This window comes from Tigriopus californicus, chromosome 9, assembly GCF_007210705.1.
Source record: "Tigriopus californicus strain San Diego chromosome 9, Tcal_SD_v2.1, whole genome shotgun sequence".
NCBI classification, from domain to species: Eukaryota; Metazoa; Arthropoda; class Copepoda; order Harpacticoida; family Harpacticidae; genus Tigriopus; species Tigriopus californicus.
This window is the reverse complement of record NC_081448.1, coordinates 11,866,714-11,882,143: the sequence shown is the minus strand read 5'-3', so window position 1 is coordinate 11,882,143 and position 15,430 is coordinate 11,866,714. Positions and strand designations below refer to the sequence as shown.

The 15,430-nt window shown below is 39.4% G+C and overlaps 3 protein-coding genes across 3 annotated transcripts; all 3 read left to right on the top strand.

Annotated features, from left to right (window-relative positions):
* Positions 1-382: 382 nt before the first annotated feature.
* LOC131887333 (DNA-directed RNA polymerase III subunit RPC10-like) lies at positions 383-1,593 on the top strand. Its single transcript, XM_059235916.1, has 2 exons — positions 383-634; positions 1,404-1,593. Exons 1-2 carry the CDS (start codon positions 491-493, stop codon positions 1,584-1,586), a joined length of 327 nt encoding a protein of 108 aa, XP_059091899.1. The 5' UTR covers positions 383-490; the 3' UTR covers positions 1,587-1,593.
* A 10-nt stretch (positions 1,594-1,603) lies between these two features.
* On the top strand, positions 1,604-2,338 carry LOC131887331 (threonylcarbamoyl-AMP synthase-like). Its single transcript, XM_059235913.1, has one exon. It carries the CDS (start codon positions 1,604-1,606, stop codon positions 2,336-2,338), a length of 735 nt encoding a protein of 244 aa, XP_059091896.1.
* On the top strand, positions 2,335-10,965 carry LOC131887332 (uncharacterized). The gene is made up of 3 exons (XM_059235915.1): positions 2,335-2,588; positions 3,088-3,202; positions 10,352-10,965. The coding sequence occupies exons 1-3, from the start codon at positions 2,335-2,337 to the stop codon at positions 10,646-10,648; spliced, it is 666 nt and encodes a 221-aa protein (XP_059091898.1). The 3' UTR covers positions 10,649-10,965.
* The last annotated feature ends 4,465 nt before the right edge of the window (positions 10,966-15,430 follow it).

Genomic DNA, 15,430 nt, shown 5'->3' with positions numbered 1-15,430 from the left:
CGTTATTAAAGTTAACAATCTTCACAAACCTCTTTTTCCATGGTCCTATTTTCCTCCGCTAGTACAATGAATGAAAGGCTTTCACAGAACCACCCTTACATTTTATCATTTTTAAACATTTCGTGTGTCAACGTCAATTATTGGGATGATTTACAAGACTGGTGAAGTTGTACAACTCAATCTACTTTTTTCGTGTTAAATAACAGGGCTGAATTAGTGTATTTCTTAATCATTTGGGCGAGTTTGGGGCGAACCCTGCGGACACTCACTCGCCTCTCTAAAAACACGTGAATAAACTTAAGTCTTGCGACAGAAGTAGAGAGATTGGCTTTTCCAGTATTTCATTTTGGCAGTCCTGTTCATTGTTGTGGTGCAATGTCAATGTTGAATCATGTGTCTTTTCTCACCCCAAGTGAGCCCAATCGGTGCAATTCATGCCAGCATGATGCAAATTGGCCTCTGAAGCACGTGGTCGTAAGTGTATGGCGTCATGTTGATGTTCTGTCCCACTTGTGCCAACATCCTAGGCGTCGAAGAAGGACCTAAGGCTCTGCGATTCGCTTGTTCCACTTGTCCTTACGTGCACAACATCACTAAACGCATCGGAAATCGAATCTATCCCAAACTCAAAGAGGTATCATCATCCTTCATCCAATGTCATCCAATATGGGGGACCAGGTTTTAGCATGGCTATTTCTGACAATGACAGGTTTTTTTTATGAATGTGTTTGGGATTCGAATAATCTCGAACCCGATAATGGGGATTTATCGAGCGATTTTGAAGTTAAGACAAGGCCCATGAACACTCTTGAGGGCGAAATATATCGACTCATCAAATCAATTACCTCTTGGATAGTGATTAATGTAATCGTAGCGAAAAATTAACGACTTCAAGTGGGAGGAAAAATCACGGGTAATCATGTGTTTTGGGGGACCTGATGGACTTTTACTCAATATACACGCCCGTATCTTGTCAGACTGAACTATTGGGAATGATCAGGGATGTAAAGAATCGTTGATATAGCTTGGAGATATTCATTGACTTTTAGCAATCAGTTGTGCTAATAATTTCACCCTTTTCAAGAGGATGTCACCAAACTTACATTCTTGATTTGGATTAACATTTTCATCACGACTCCGCCTCCATCAAAAATGAAATAGTGCTTTAACTTGCAATAGAAATTAAGTCATCAAAGGCTATCATCAATCTTTTGTTCAAGGCACTCGATACACTCGGTTTTTTTTTTATCTAGCGACTCAATTCCAGATCTAAATATGAAAATAGACTTACCATTAGTCTAGTACTAATCCCGGAAACACACCACATTGCGCAATCTTGATCAATGTTGATGCTGCCAGTGGCCTCAATCCAGAACTCTAAATATAAATAAATCCCATTACAGGTGGATGATGTGTTAGGCGGCAGTGCGGCTTGGGAAAACGTGGATGCCACGGAGGCAACTTGTCCCAAATGTGATCATACCAAAGCGTTCTTCATGCAAATCCAGACCCGATCGGCCGACGAGCCCATGACCACGTTTTACAAGTGTTGTAACATGGCTTGTAGTCACAGGTGGCGAGAATAGTGCTCTACGCCCCTTGTATGGCCCGCCTCTGTCGCCTCGCCCAGTTTGCACGCATTCAATCGACTTGGACTGGCTCCATGAACGTCCATCCTAAAGTCCGGCCCATTCGTGTGCACGAGGGGCGATTTGAACCCGTTCAGGCCGCCCTCAATGCCGCCCAAGCTTTACAGAGTGGTCAAGTCATTGCCACACCCACCGACACAATCTACGGACTAGCCGCTTTGGCCCAAAACCGAGAGGCCGTGCAGAAGCTTTATCAAATTAAGGGCCGTCATGCCGACAAGCCCATTGCCATTTGTGTAGGCCAGATCGAAGACATTTATACCTGGTCCGAGGTGACCGTGGCTCGTGCCGTCCTCGAGCGGCTGCTACCCGGACCCGTGACTGTGATCTTTCGTCGAAAACCAGAACTGAATTTGGAGTTCAACCCGGGTACGGATCTTGTGGGTATCCGCATCCCGGACCATCCATTTATCTTGGCCGTGTGCCATCAAGCGCAAGGCCCCGTGGCCTTAACGAGTGCCAATGTGAGTTCGGCTCCAAGCACTTTGGCCGTGGAGGAGTTTGCCGCATTATTCCCTGAGCTCCATTCCGTGTACGACGGAGGTCGAATAAGTGATACCGAAGAAGCCCGTTTAGGCTCGACTGTAGTGGATCTGTCCGAACCCGGATCTTATCGCCTGGTTCGTCCGGGCAGTGCCCGACTTCGAACGGTGAAAGTGTTGGAAAAAATCGGACTCACGCCACGATGACCCGATTTGTGGCCTTCAGTCCGGGTAGCTTTGCTCCCCAATGGACGATCTTGCGATGGAGGAGCCCCAAAGCCAGTGAAAACGGTGCTGTGATGATTCAGATGGATCTCAAGACTATATCGGCCTTCGTGTTCTTGGTTAAGCGCTTTGGGTTTTATTGTCGTAAAGTACGAGCCTGTTGGGGCCGTTGCAACCTGGTTCTTTGCATTCTCCATGGACCTCAGACTCGCAACTTCTTCGATCTGGCATCGTAAGTAGGATTCAAGGCACTTTAGGTTGAAATTAGGTATTGACGAGTCTTTTTGGAGAAGGAGCTTAATGCTAAATTTGATGCAGGCGCTTTGGTGAGGCAAAAGCAAAGAAATCGGTTTGAACCATGATTGACACTTAGTATCATAATAGTTAGTGTCTGAGGAAGCCACTTGGGCTTTGTTTGGTATAAAAAGGCTGTTCTTTTCAAACAAATCTCAAACAAAAATGCATATCTCCGTTGGACCAAGTTGATTGAACATAATCCTGCTTGATTCGAATCTGCAAGATTGGAATGGCGGAGGAAAATAAAGTGCTGATTCTACAATCTGTTTCATTTCATTTCACTTCTTGGTGTTGGTTTTTGCCAGGAATCCAAGCTGAGGCCATTTCTTAGTAAATTTTAGATCGAAAAAAGATCTTACCCAACGTTTTCAATGCGTTGATAACTATTGAACAATTAAGTATATTGTACTTGACTTTTACATTCTTTGCTCCAGGTCCAGATTGGTGAACGGGATTCTGTGGGAAGCCATTGAATTGGATGATGCCCTTCATTGGCTGTCAACTCTAGGTGGAGCCTATTCTAATCTCGGTGAACATTCCCATTCCTTTGTAAGTCTTTCGTTTACACAATAAGAGCATGTAACTTCCCCCTACGTAGATCACTGAAAGAAGAACTCTTGTAAAATGCTTTCATATTGTAGGGACGGCCTAATTAGAAGCAGAACAATCATCAAACGAGCCTCTGCCGATTACTCGAGTTATTCTCCTACAGCTTTTTGATGACAATCATTTCTTTGTCATGCTGTTCACTCGTGTTCTTTAACTGTCATTGATAGATGTCTTCATTATTCACCAACTTATTTCGAGTCGACTGAAGCCTGGTTATCCTTTGTCCTCTGATATATCCAGGATCTTTGTTTTAGAGGCTCATTATCACCCTGTTTAGTCCCAAAGCGATGTCAAAATTTGGGCTACACCGTTTTAAAAAAAGGATCCTATTTTCTTCAGGGATTCCAATTGGATTCATATTAGGATTGTGTGGCAATCCTTCAGCGAATGCATATGGGACCATTTGGCTGGTTAAGGGTTCTTTTTCTTTTTTAACAATCGTCATTCCGTTCAAAATTCGTATTTCATGAAAAACTGGTCTTTTCATCCCGCGCTGGCCGTAAGTTACTTCTGATATTGCTTTTCTTGACACTCTGAGCGTTCTCTTGGTTATATTTGTAACTTTTCGGTTTAAAGAAAAACGCAGCCATTTGAGCAGTTTGATTCGTACCCTAAAAGTGTATGGTATTCCTATGATTCAATGGGGTTTCTCACTCGTATATTCTATGCTTGAGACCACTGATAAATGTGTTTATACACAACATCCGACCTTTTGTTCTTGTTCCGTTGGGTCATCTAAAAACGAAATTACGAGCAATGCAATTTTTTCTGTATGAATCCAAAATAACATTGTATGCTGTTTTATCTAACTTCCATGACATTTGACTCACATTCATAGAAGTATCCAAATTAGTTACATTTGTATTCAAATTTTTGCGTTTTCTGGCCAGCTTTCCCCAACCGACACTGACTAAATATGGTAAACGTTTATTGCGATGGCTTTATCAACAATGTGAATTATGAGTGTAATAATAATTTGATGTATTTGGGGGGTCTAAGGTCGGGAGGGGGGGTGAACCTCGCCTGACTAGGGAAGCCAGCAATCACATCGTTCGTATATTTGGTTCCGATGAACAGTATCACTGTCTTATCAGATTGGTTGTCCATTTGTGGGTTTGCTTCCGTGAGAAATGGTCGGAGTCTGGGGAAGAACACTAAACCTCGTCTCCCCCTTAATTTGCAGTTTTCCCCAAGATATTTTCAACAAATCTAACTCTGAGAAACCCAATTTTTCTTGCCTTTTGGAAGGTTTTCAACATAAGACATAGCGGACGAACTCTAAACTTTACACGGGAGCTTTGCATTCAATTTCATGCGCTGAAAACGGTCGCACGTATCTTTAATGTTTCATTTTAGTAAAATCTTAATTTCCGATTTGTTACACTAGTAATTACTTACTGCAACTTCAAATGTTTGTGCATCTCTGAACAAAGATTGGGTTTATTTGGGTGACCTTTGAAGCTTTTGTTATACTTGTACGGAAAGCCCACAAGAGAGGAAGGCAACCTTTGCTCATTACAGCGGTCAAAATATTTGCAACCCAGCTTGTTAATCAGAAATCAATGTAATCAATGTTGAAACTTGAATTTATTCCAACTTCGGAAATCGAAAGAGTTTCAAGAAGGTGAAGTCAATTGCTTGCCTCATTGATTTCGACCAGAACATACAGTGTGTAATATGTATACATTTTATCGTAAACATGTACGCACACTAATACACGATGTCATGTGAAAATCTCAGCATTTTGAGGAACGGAGGAATTGTATGGGTGCATTTTATTGTCTCCTTTCATATTGATGGAGAAACAAGACTGAGCTTTAAGTGAAGTGTAATTTCTAGAGCAACGACGAATTACCCGTAAAAGGTCGAGATTGTAATTTGACCCCCATTTCTAAGATAGTGTTCCCCTCCGATCCCCCATGGTTGTCAGAGTAATGAGATAAACGAGCCATTTATTATTCAAACATTGTCTTTTCATGAAGAGAAATTGCTTTGCCTCACAAAATGTTGAGCAAAGAAATCACAGATTTCGAAAGCCTTTGCCCAAAATTGAGAGATGACCTGTTTCACTCTCAGATTACGACAAGCTTGCAAGTCTACATTCTTCATCTCAATTGCTTGGCGTAAGAAAAGTGAAGATAAATCAATCTCCCATGTCCAACTTCGAAGGAAACATAAACCCATTGTCACTCCCATTCCATTTCCAACCTCCTGAGATGGAAATCACTTGGCCAATTAGATATTGCACTCTCCAAAATTGGTGCGGGATTTCTTGTTACAAGATGTGCGTGTTCTCCTGGATCCTGTGACTTCCTTCATAAGCCATTGAAGCAACTTTTCCACAGATCAATAAACCCAAAGGACGTCTAAAGGCTCTGCAAAGCGCTGACTTCAAGAGCATTTTTTGTTCAGTCCAATAGTTCAACTGAATCAAAGGGAAGAAACTAATGTTATTGAATTACCTTGGTTCTGTCAAATCCTTCAGTCACCTCAACATGGGTTTGACTGTCCAGAGGGTTGAGAGGTCCTTGGATATAATCCAGAAACACTTCATCCAGACAATCTAGACGGTTCGATGAAGATCGATCGGGAATTGATTGCGTCTGTTGATAGGGATAGTTTTCCTATCTTTGCAGTATGCATGAATCTAGAATTTGATGAACCTATGCAAAATACTTTGTGATGAACCGTATGTTTTTTAAGTTGTCATTTTCTCCTCTACTGCCCTTTCCTAACATATGTTTGTACTCAACTTAAGAAACCCTGCGTTACGAACAGCCAACATTCAAATGAAACCAAACTTTTACAATGATCATTACTTTTTATACCATTTACAGAACCATGTGAACAAAAGAGACCGATAGATCAATCAACAGTATGACGCACACCCTTAAGGTGTCTTGGAAATCAAATATGAAATATGAAAGTCATAATCATTGAGGGGACCTCTTCATTGGCAAATTGGCTCTGTGGTCTTCCTTTGTCATTATCAATCCCAAAAGAGAAATGAAACCTCTCTCAACCCAATTTATTGTCTGCACAGCATGTGAATTTCAAGTCCCGCCAATTTATTTTTTCTACGCACACTAAATCTGAAAAGAGAAGCGTGTACTACCAAAAAAAGTCAGAGAAACGAATAAACATACTCAAAAACGATCCAGTTTACGGAACAGCACGAAAATTTGAGATTCGCATAGCTGCAAGTGCCAACAAAATGCCTTTTAAATGACACTTTTGCCGTAGTGTTGATCACTGGTGGATTGGTTTGTACAAGCTAAGGTGTAAGTAACGAATCAAAAAGTTTTTGTTCTATTTCTTATAGATAAACTCGATCCTTCTAAACACATCTCAAGTACTCTGAAGGTACTAGACATCCTTTGATGATTTTCGGACTTGAAAATACGCAGGAATCTTGTCAAATCACATATCAAGTTTGTCAACTTGGAAGAGTCGTCGTTGCTATAAAACCCGGCATTTGTGTTGTACTTTTTGTCGAGAATTTTCCTCGATTGCCCAGAAAGCATGCCTCTGGAAAGATTTCTCCTAATCCTTGTCCTTGGCCACGAAGCAAATGTGCAACACTTAGCTCTAGAAAAGTCGAAAAATACGTTTGAATGTGGCAACTTTTTGCGTATGTGACCATGCATGCTTCCTTGCATATTCTGCCGCGAAAAGTTGTGGGGTCTTTGGGGACTTCAAAGTACACCTATGGTGCTAGAATATTGGAAAGTTTTCCAAAACATAAATACTTCTTTGCTAATGTTCTTTCGAGCTATTCCAATTCATATTGGATCTTAACCAGACGATTGATTGGACCTTTTGCAAATGACAGTTTTAAATTGGTTTTAGTGGTTAAAGTGAATGCTGAAAATGTTTATTGTTATGAGAGAAAAGTTAACAAAAGCAGGGGCTAATTAGAATGGTTGCAGTTTCGGTTAATGCAGTAAAACTAGACAAACCATTTGATCATTGACCACGAATGACACTAGTTTACAGGGTGACCCAAAGTTTTTTGCCACTTCCAAACTGATATAGAATCACAGCAAAATCAACAACTCGATGGCTAAAACTATCAAAAAGTAGTTTTGAAATGATGTAGTCACTAAAATTGCCAAGACATACTTTTGTTCATATTAACATGCAAGATTGTTGATCAGCGAAGACGTACATATCAATCCACCAGAGGTCTACACTAAGGCAACAGAGTAATTTCTACATTATGAGGATGTTTAAAAAATAAGAGAATTTTCCAACTTTTGTCTTGCTAAGGGGTTGTTTGGCAATAAGTCAGAGAAATGGCCCTATAATGAGTTGCTTTACTCTCAAGTAGGTGCGAGAATATTTAGAAAGTGATTTTCATTGCTCAAGATTGAATTCAATCGATGATATATTAAACATTCAGGGACGTTGAAAGGAACAAGGATTGGGAAAAAACAAATCAGTCCACCAAAAGTTTCAGTCACAGACACTACTGATGGGATCAAATAAATAATCATTGGAGGTTGCGACCAGGGCTACATTTTCAGTGGCATATGGCATCACTAGCTGAATATCGGAAACCCGTTAGTTAGTCCCAAAAAAGCAACCCTGATTTTTCTTCGATCAAACTAGGGTTGCCTTTTTGGTCAAACCTAACCTTTTACCTTACGTTGGAAACGGCTGGTGTTTTGACTTTCCTAGCTGTCTGGCAATCCTTATACTGAAAATTTTCTTGATCCCATCACTAACAGGCAGGGTGGGCATTTCATTTTTGGACACTTTTGTCCACCCCTGTCCAAAAGTGTCCAAAAGTGTCCAAAAATAAGGGTGGACAAAAGTGGACAAAAGTGTCCAAAAGTGTCCAAAAGTGTCCAAAAATAAGGGTGGACAAAAGTGGACAAAAGTGTCCAAAAGTGTCCAAAAATACGAACCTTTAAAACTACAAATATAAAGGATATTCTGTATGAAACCTATCCTCTACTTCAAAAATTGCTCATTGATGGTTCCAAGAGCAAGATAGTTTTAAAACCTTTGCCATATACCTCTAACATACCCAAAAAAGGTTTTTGAAAGACAGGTTCTTAACTCTTTTTTTCTTACGTTAGATTAGAAAGCAAGCAGGGAACAAAGTCTCCCTCTAGTAGAATGCAGCTGTTGCAAAGGATTCAAAAACTGAAATAGCTAAACATTATATTCTGGTTATCTGGCTTCATTTATTCAACATTATTAACTTTTTGCAAAAATGTTTTACTTAAATCTTCAGTCATTTGGGATTTCTTTTTAAAAAGTACTAATATTAAAAATTGAATTTCTTACGAATTGCTAAAATCTAATAATGACATATTTTGCCTATACTTATGGTTTTTCTTCATAAGTAAGTTAATTGAGACATTGTTAGGCATATTTTTAACTTTTAAAGATGCGATTGATGTCAGGAAATGAGATTCCCAATGTTTCTTAAAGAAACATATATCTTAGTTTTTAGATGTATTATAAAATTGTAATTCATGCACTCCTTATAAATATATTATGTATATTACAAATATGAGAAGTATTATTGGATATTTGATATTCAGCTCCTAAGCTTTTTAAAATTATTTCTTTTTAATCTTTGTTAAAATTACCCAGCCACCAAATGCCCTGATTATAGTGTGGCTTTGACTTATTAACATTCAAAATATATTAAAGATATTTGTTTTGACTTTATAACGCTGTATTGTATCAAGATAACGAATTCCGTTAAGTGTATATCTTGGAAATTAAAACGTTAGTGAAAAGGCTAGTTGTTACTTCATATTTATGTGTTTGAAGAAAGCTTAGATTTTATTGATTACTGATTCTATTTGCTGGTCTACATCTAGATTTGGTAAAGAAATATCATGATTTAGGGTTTAAAGTGTTTGCTTGTCAATCCCCTTTTGCACAATTGTACTTAATTTTGGACACATTCTGCCACACTTTTGTTCAATTTGTCCACTTTTGTCCACTTTTGTCCACTTTTGTCCACTTTTGTCCCACTTTTGTCCACTTTTGTCCACTTTTGGTTCAACTTTTGGACACTTTTGTCCACTTGGTGTCCAAAAGTCACGCTAATTCTCAAAATTGCCCACCCTGCTAACAGGCACACATTACTGGTCGTGGACACTATAGTAGCCCTTAGTATCATTTATCATTGGTTGACTGAAATGCCAAATTAATGATGCACATGTCTGGGATTATTTTTATTCGCGATAGTCTCCAAGCGGCCAAAATAGTTTAATTTGCCTTCCAGACAAAGGAAAAAAGTTATGAGTGTTTCTGAATCACTTAATAAGGAGACAAGCTTTAAAAAAAATCCAGTGAATAGATCACAACCCCTCGAAGCTTTTCTGTCAAACTAATTTTTTCTCTGCTTTATCGGGTTCAAGATAAAACTTCTTTGCATATTTCTGGTAATAAGTTTGAACATTCTTTTGATGTTGAACAAGCTTGTATTTACAGAAATCCGAAGTAAAAATCAATACTTTTTGTCTTCCCAGATCAGTTTTGCAGATAAAGGGGGAAAAATGTTGTTGTAACCATGATGCTACAATCAATACAGAGGGATTTAGAAATCTAGTTGAAATAAATTTTGCTTTGATACGAGCAAAACTTTTTGGCCACTCTGTAGCAGTCATCTCGTAAATATTCCCCATATCGTGTGATTCATTGAAAAGAGGAGGTTAAATGATCAGTAGCGTAAGAGTTATCTTCTCAGTTAAAGGTAATTTGACCCCTGCATCTCAACTAATAGCTCTTCCTGGGAAGTTTCTTTCCTTGTAATGGACATCTTCATGGTCCAAAGAATTGTCCTTAATGGCGTGTTGTTGTCCTGGGAAAAAATTAACTCCCTTTTTCTTGTACCTTGTGCAGAACTGAAGCAACTCTTGTGTCGTTCTCCAAGTAAAAAAGGCTAATGATGTGTTACTTTTATCCTTCCATCCTCAAGCACATAATTCCCATGGCAAATACGATAGCTTCTTAATCCTTAGTTTTTGTCCAATCAGCAAATGTAAGTCCCAGTCATTGACCAGTGAACAGACCTAGGCATCATTCTCATCACGCTCTCAACTGATTAAGTTCTCTTTTCAGGCCCTTCGAGCCGGTCAAAATGCTTGGAACCAAATGCGCATTGCTCTTCGTTCCATGGATCCCAGCGTTATTTTGAAGTGTTGGCTTTTTATGGCCATGAGTTTGATGCAACTGCAACAACTCCGGCGATCAAAACTCATCATTCGAAACGTACTTCAATACAATCGAGATCGGGGACAGCTCGAAGATCTAAGAGTCAATAGCATGTGCCAAGGGATTTGGTCCAGACTGAAATTTCAGTACCGGATGCGAAACACCAAGAGAAAGGCTTCTAAGAGCCGTGAGAGTTTCTTATAGCTTCAGGGACCAAAGTGGAACTGGAACTTGAAACTCTTTGGCAAGGGAAAACTTGGTCCTAATTGGGAATTGAGAGGTGCTCTCTGGAAGTCACAGACGTACGGACACACATGTTCTATCGTGAGTGAGCCAATGAATGAGTGAAGTGATGTACTTCGTGAGCTGTCAGTGATTAATTATATTAACCAAGTGGCATACCAACCAGGATCCACGGACGGTGGAAGTCTAATCGCTTCACCATGACGAGTTTCATGGAAAAGCAGCTCTCTTTATAATCGACAAAGGTTACCTCATGATTAATAAAATATCAGACCAAATATTCCGACCTTTATTCAGTTCTAAATGTTGGCCATGACGAACTGAAAACGGAATTATTCGTGACTGACAAATGTTCCCGTTCCAAAATTATGAGCACTCATCAATTTAACGAAGACCGTAAATTTGTATTCGGTAACTTGACCAACAATCCCTAAGGATTACGATCATTCATTGTTGAGTCACGAACATATCTTCTTCCCATGCGGAATCTATACCCACCGAGTGTAGCAAGTTTTAACGATGAAATAGGATCGCTTGATGGAAGACCATATGATTGCTCTCTGAATGTGCGTTCTGGTCTATTTGTCGATCCTGAAGCGATTTTTCCCCATCATACATAGCAACAAGCATCATAATAAACCTAACAACGACTTGATGGCTAGCCTTATATGACCATATATCCCGCCGGAAATGAATCAGGCTGCCGATGTTTTTTGAGACTAGTCGTCAGATGCGCACACCATGCCTTCCTCAAAGCCATGAAAATGAGATGGCCTTATTTCCGTTCAAAGCCAAGAGCAATCCTCATCTTTGTGATGGATGGACAAGGCCTTCCCAGAAAGATGGGTTCGGGTTAGACAAGTGAGGGCGGTAACTATGTTGGCCCTTTTACACAGTTCACTAACGGTCGATTACTACAAGGAAAGAAAACGATTGATGTTTTTTCGGAGCATTTGCCAGTCAGCATGGTTAAAAACCGATGGCGTCCTCGTTCACCGTAAAAGATGGATTTGTCCTTGTGTTCAAATCACGTTGGCAATATTAGAATCTCCCGTCAAAAAAATGGCCCTCGAAATTCCATGGAACAATATTGTGGATCTGATATCAGTATTTGAAAGTTTTATTGAATGGGTCGTATGACTAAAGCAAATATGTTGTTGTCTGTTCTTTGCTTGAAGAATGACCTTACTATCATATGTTCTTACGTGCTCAACACTGGATGGAGGGAAAAGTTCTCAAGTTCCAGGTGTCAGGATTGAAAATTAAATCATTGGTTCATTGCTGGATGCAAAATTCTCCCAGAAATGTGCGAATGCCCTAATGTACCTCGAATATGAACACTTGACCCTAACATGGATCACTCATAAAAATGCCTCCTCTGTGAAAATGTAGTGAATTGCTTAAGGGATTTAATACCATTTGAAATGTCGATTTCTAGTTCAAAGTATGATGTAGAGTCACTAAGGTGTCCATTACTTACAAATCTAAAGCATACTAAAGAGTGCTAAGAGTTTTTTCAGAACGTTCACGACAAGCCCAAGCCATATCTTGCCACAAAAAAATCAGGACGTCATGGGGCACAACTTCATTGTTGGTGACGAAATCCTTAGCTGCTCATAAAAAAAATAACTGAAATTTTAAATCGATGTTTTTGAAAATTTCATTTAGCAAAGCCATGCCATACTCTTAAAACCTAAGAACTATTTCGTTCTTGATGGTCCAGGCCTTGTTTCCCAACCAGTGTAACACGATAAACGTTATTCTCCACCGATTAGTTGGCGGTGCTCATTTTTAAACTTGTGGCAAAATGTTAAAAGGTTTAGATAGAGACTTTAAGGGTTATTAATATCGTGTTAGGTTCGGTTAGATAAGGTTTGATTAGGTCAGGTTAAGATTTAAAAAAGTAGCACCGCCAACTAATCGGTGTAGAATAACGTTTACCATCTAACACGGCCATCCAGCACTTACCCACTCCAAAGCACACTTTTAAAATCAAAGAAATTTGCATTTGGAGTCTGTTAGTGTTGTAGTGTCGCTCTCGTGGCTGTCACGGGGTGGAGGCACTCATATCAACCGGTGCTTGAATGTTTCAGGAAACTAATGGATCAGGAATCTTGGTCAAAAACTTGTCCAAGTCTGACTTAAATCCTGCTCGTTGATCACCGCCTACATACGCCCTACGAATATTTGAAGGCAACAAATTGAACAATAAAGGAGCCCGAGAAAGTAGAGATGTGGACTTCATTGTTCAAACTAGCCTGAGTTCTCGTGGGCTTGAAGGTGCTCTCAAAACGCACATTAAGCCTCTACTGTCACTAGAATTGACCCTAAAACCTTGGCCGGGACAAAGCTCATGGATGCTTTTGAAAACGTACAATATCAGATACCTTGATATAAACTTTAAAGCACATTCTGCTTTATATTGATTGGAAAAAGTATTTTATTTCATTGAAATGCATAAGCCCATAATAATTCTTACCGACTGCTCTTTCTTATGATAATAGGTGATTATGTGCGATATCATTCTAGACGGAAAGTAAAACTCTTGCCCAACAAATGCTTGCACGGTTTCCGAAATAAAATCAATTGGCAATCGAATTTGAAGGAAGAAGAGGATTCCCAAAAGTTCGAAATTTTCTTCCAAATTTTTGGCCCTCGGCAGTTGCATAAGCATCAAATTGAATCGGTAGAAAACAGCTAAAATGTGAATGAGGCAACATTTCCCATTGACTTCTTATCTCCGTCTTCCTGGCAACTACGGGATTCAAAGAAATCAGGAATGAGTTGATTGGAGTTTATTCAAAGGTCTGACAAACGAGGTATATAAAAGTCGTGAAAGTAATCCTTGATTTTTTTGCAACTCATCAATTGGTGCTTCATTTGATATTGAATTCACAAACTTTTTCACAATTTCAGTCAATTGCTTAAAGTTTCACCTGTTCTTGAAGGTTTATTACGCGGGTACTTGCTTGGTAAGTCGTCATTCAGAAATGAAACATTCCATATTTCGCACTCAAAAAGAAATTATTATTCCTCTCTCTACTCATTTGCTCACAAAGCTCTTGTCCCGCTGCATCATGATTCGTAAATAGAGTTATAACAAAAATTCGTCAAAACCTATCAATATAGGATTTTTAGATAGCCCTTACATAACAATAACAATTTCATGTTCATGCCATAAACTAATTAGACGAATATGATGCTAGGTAAGTAGCTCTTTCAAGCTCAGCCCTGCAGGCTTCTCTGCGTATGGTATTAATTCATTGAACTTTGGGCTAACCTTCATTGGGGTTTCAAATAGATTAACTCTTAATGTAGGAGCAATGTTTCCTTATAATAATGCTTGATATGCGTCATTATAAAGGTTAAAGAAAGTCGGTAAAAAATGTAGAACGGGATCAAAATAACCCCACATAAGAAAACAATTACCTAATTGAGAATACCGCCGAAAGCCACGAATGGTTTTCATTCCCGCACTATTTCGAGCACACCATCAAAAGGTCTCCTAAGCATGGCCGGTTTTCGGGCCTCAAATGGAGCTTCAGGCAAACCATTACGCACCACCGATTCTGCTTTACCTTGGCTTTCATCTTCAGACCTTCGGGAGCAGTCCTGTTCTTTTTTTATTGAGTACTCGTGTTGCTTCCTTAGTTTCGTAACTCTTTTTCGGAGAAATACTTCACATCCTTTGATTTTTTCCCTCTTTGTTTGAACCTGTGTGAAAGGCTAATCCACTCAGGGCAACTCATTCTAGAATTCTTTTCTTTTTATTGCGGACTTCCTTACTGTCTTGTCTTCTTGGATTGGGATCCCCAGCAGTTTAAGATGAACAAATTTCAATGTTATTTTATTTAGCTTTTAATGGATAAAGTACCTGCTCCACCAACGAATTAGAGTTGGTGGATCTGGCTAGCCCCTGAATATAGGGTTGATCAGGAATCTTGGTCCAAAACCTGGTCTGACTTAAATCCTGCTACTGGATCAACCCTTACATACTCCCTACGCATATTTGTAAAATTGAAAATGTTGCAAATTGAACAATGAAGGAGCCCGAGAAAGAAGAGAGGGGGTTTTCATTCATTCTACTCAATACCATCTACATTATCTCAATGGGCACAAAGTTGACCATTTTCGTGACTAACGGACAGACTGGAGTGAGAGCGCAATTTGTTTCATTTTTGCTGCACAGACAGATTTTGGCGACCCCTTTGAATGGTTGTTTGATATTTTACCGACCCATGGCTTCAGGAGTAAATCCTCCAATACGTTGAAGGAGCTCTCAATGTGGACGAAATAGAGAGAGTTCCATTGTGGAGCAAGTAATAGGATTCCAACGTGATTCCAAACCTTCAAGACCTATTTGTCGAAGCCAAATCCAAGTCATGGAAGATAAGAAATGCAGGCTATTCTTTTACATACCACAAAATGAAATAAGTCGGCAAATTTTTGGACACCCATTGTTTGTTTCTTCATGATTCGGTTTGAAACGTCAATCTGACGTTAAAGGCAGGTTAGTTTGTGGATATCACCAAAGGCCAATCTAATTATGGGTTTCATGGGCCCACTCACAATTTTCGTCCGACTCAATTTGATCACTCAACCGGGTGTAAATGGTACATGAATATATAAAGTTAACATTTTCGAGTCTTGGTCATTGAAGACGGTCGCCTTTATAATGATTCACCAAGGTCATGAGATCAAGTTCCCATCTGGCTAAAAAAAGCTACAAGGTATTTGAGTTTG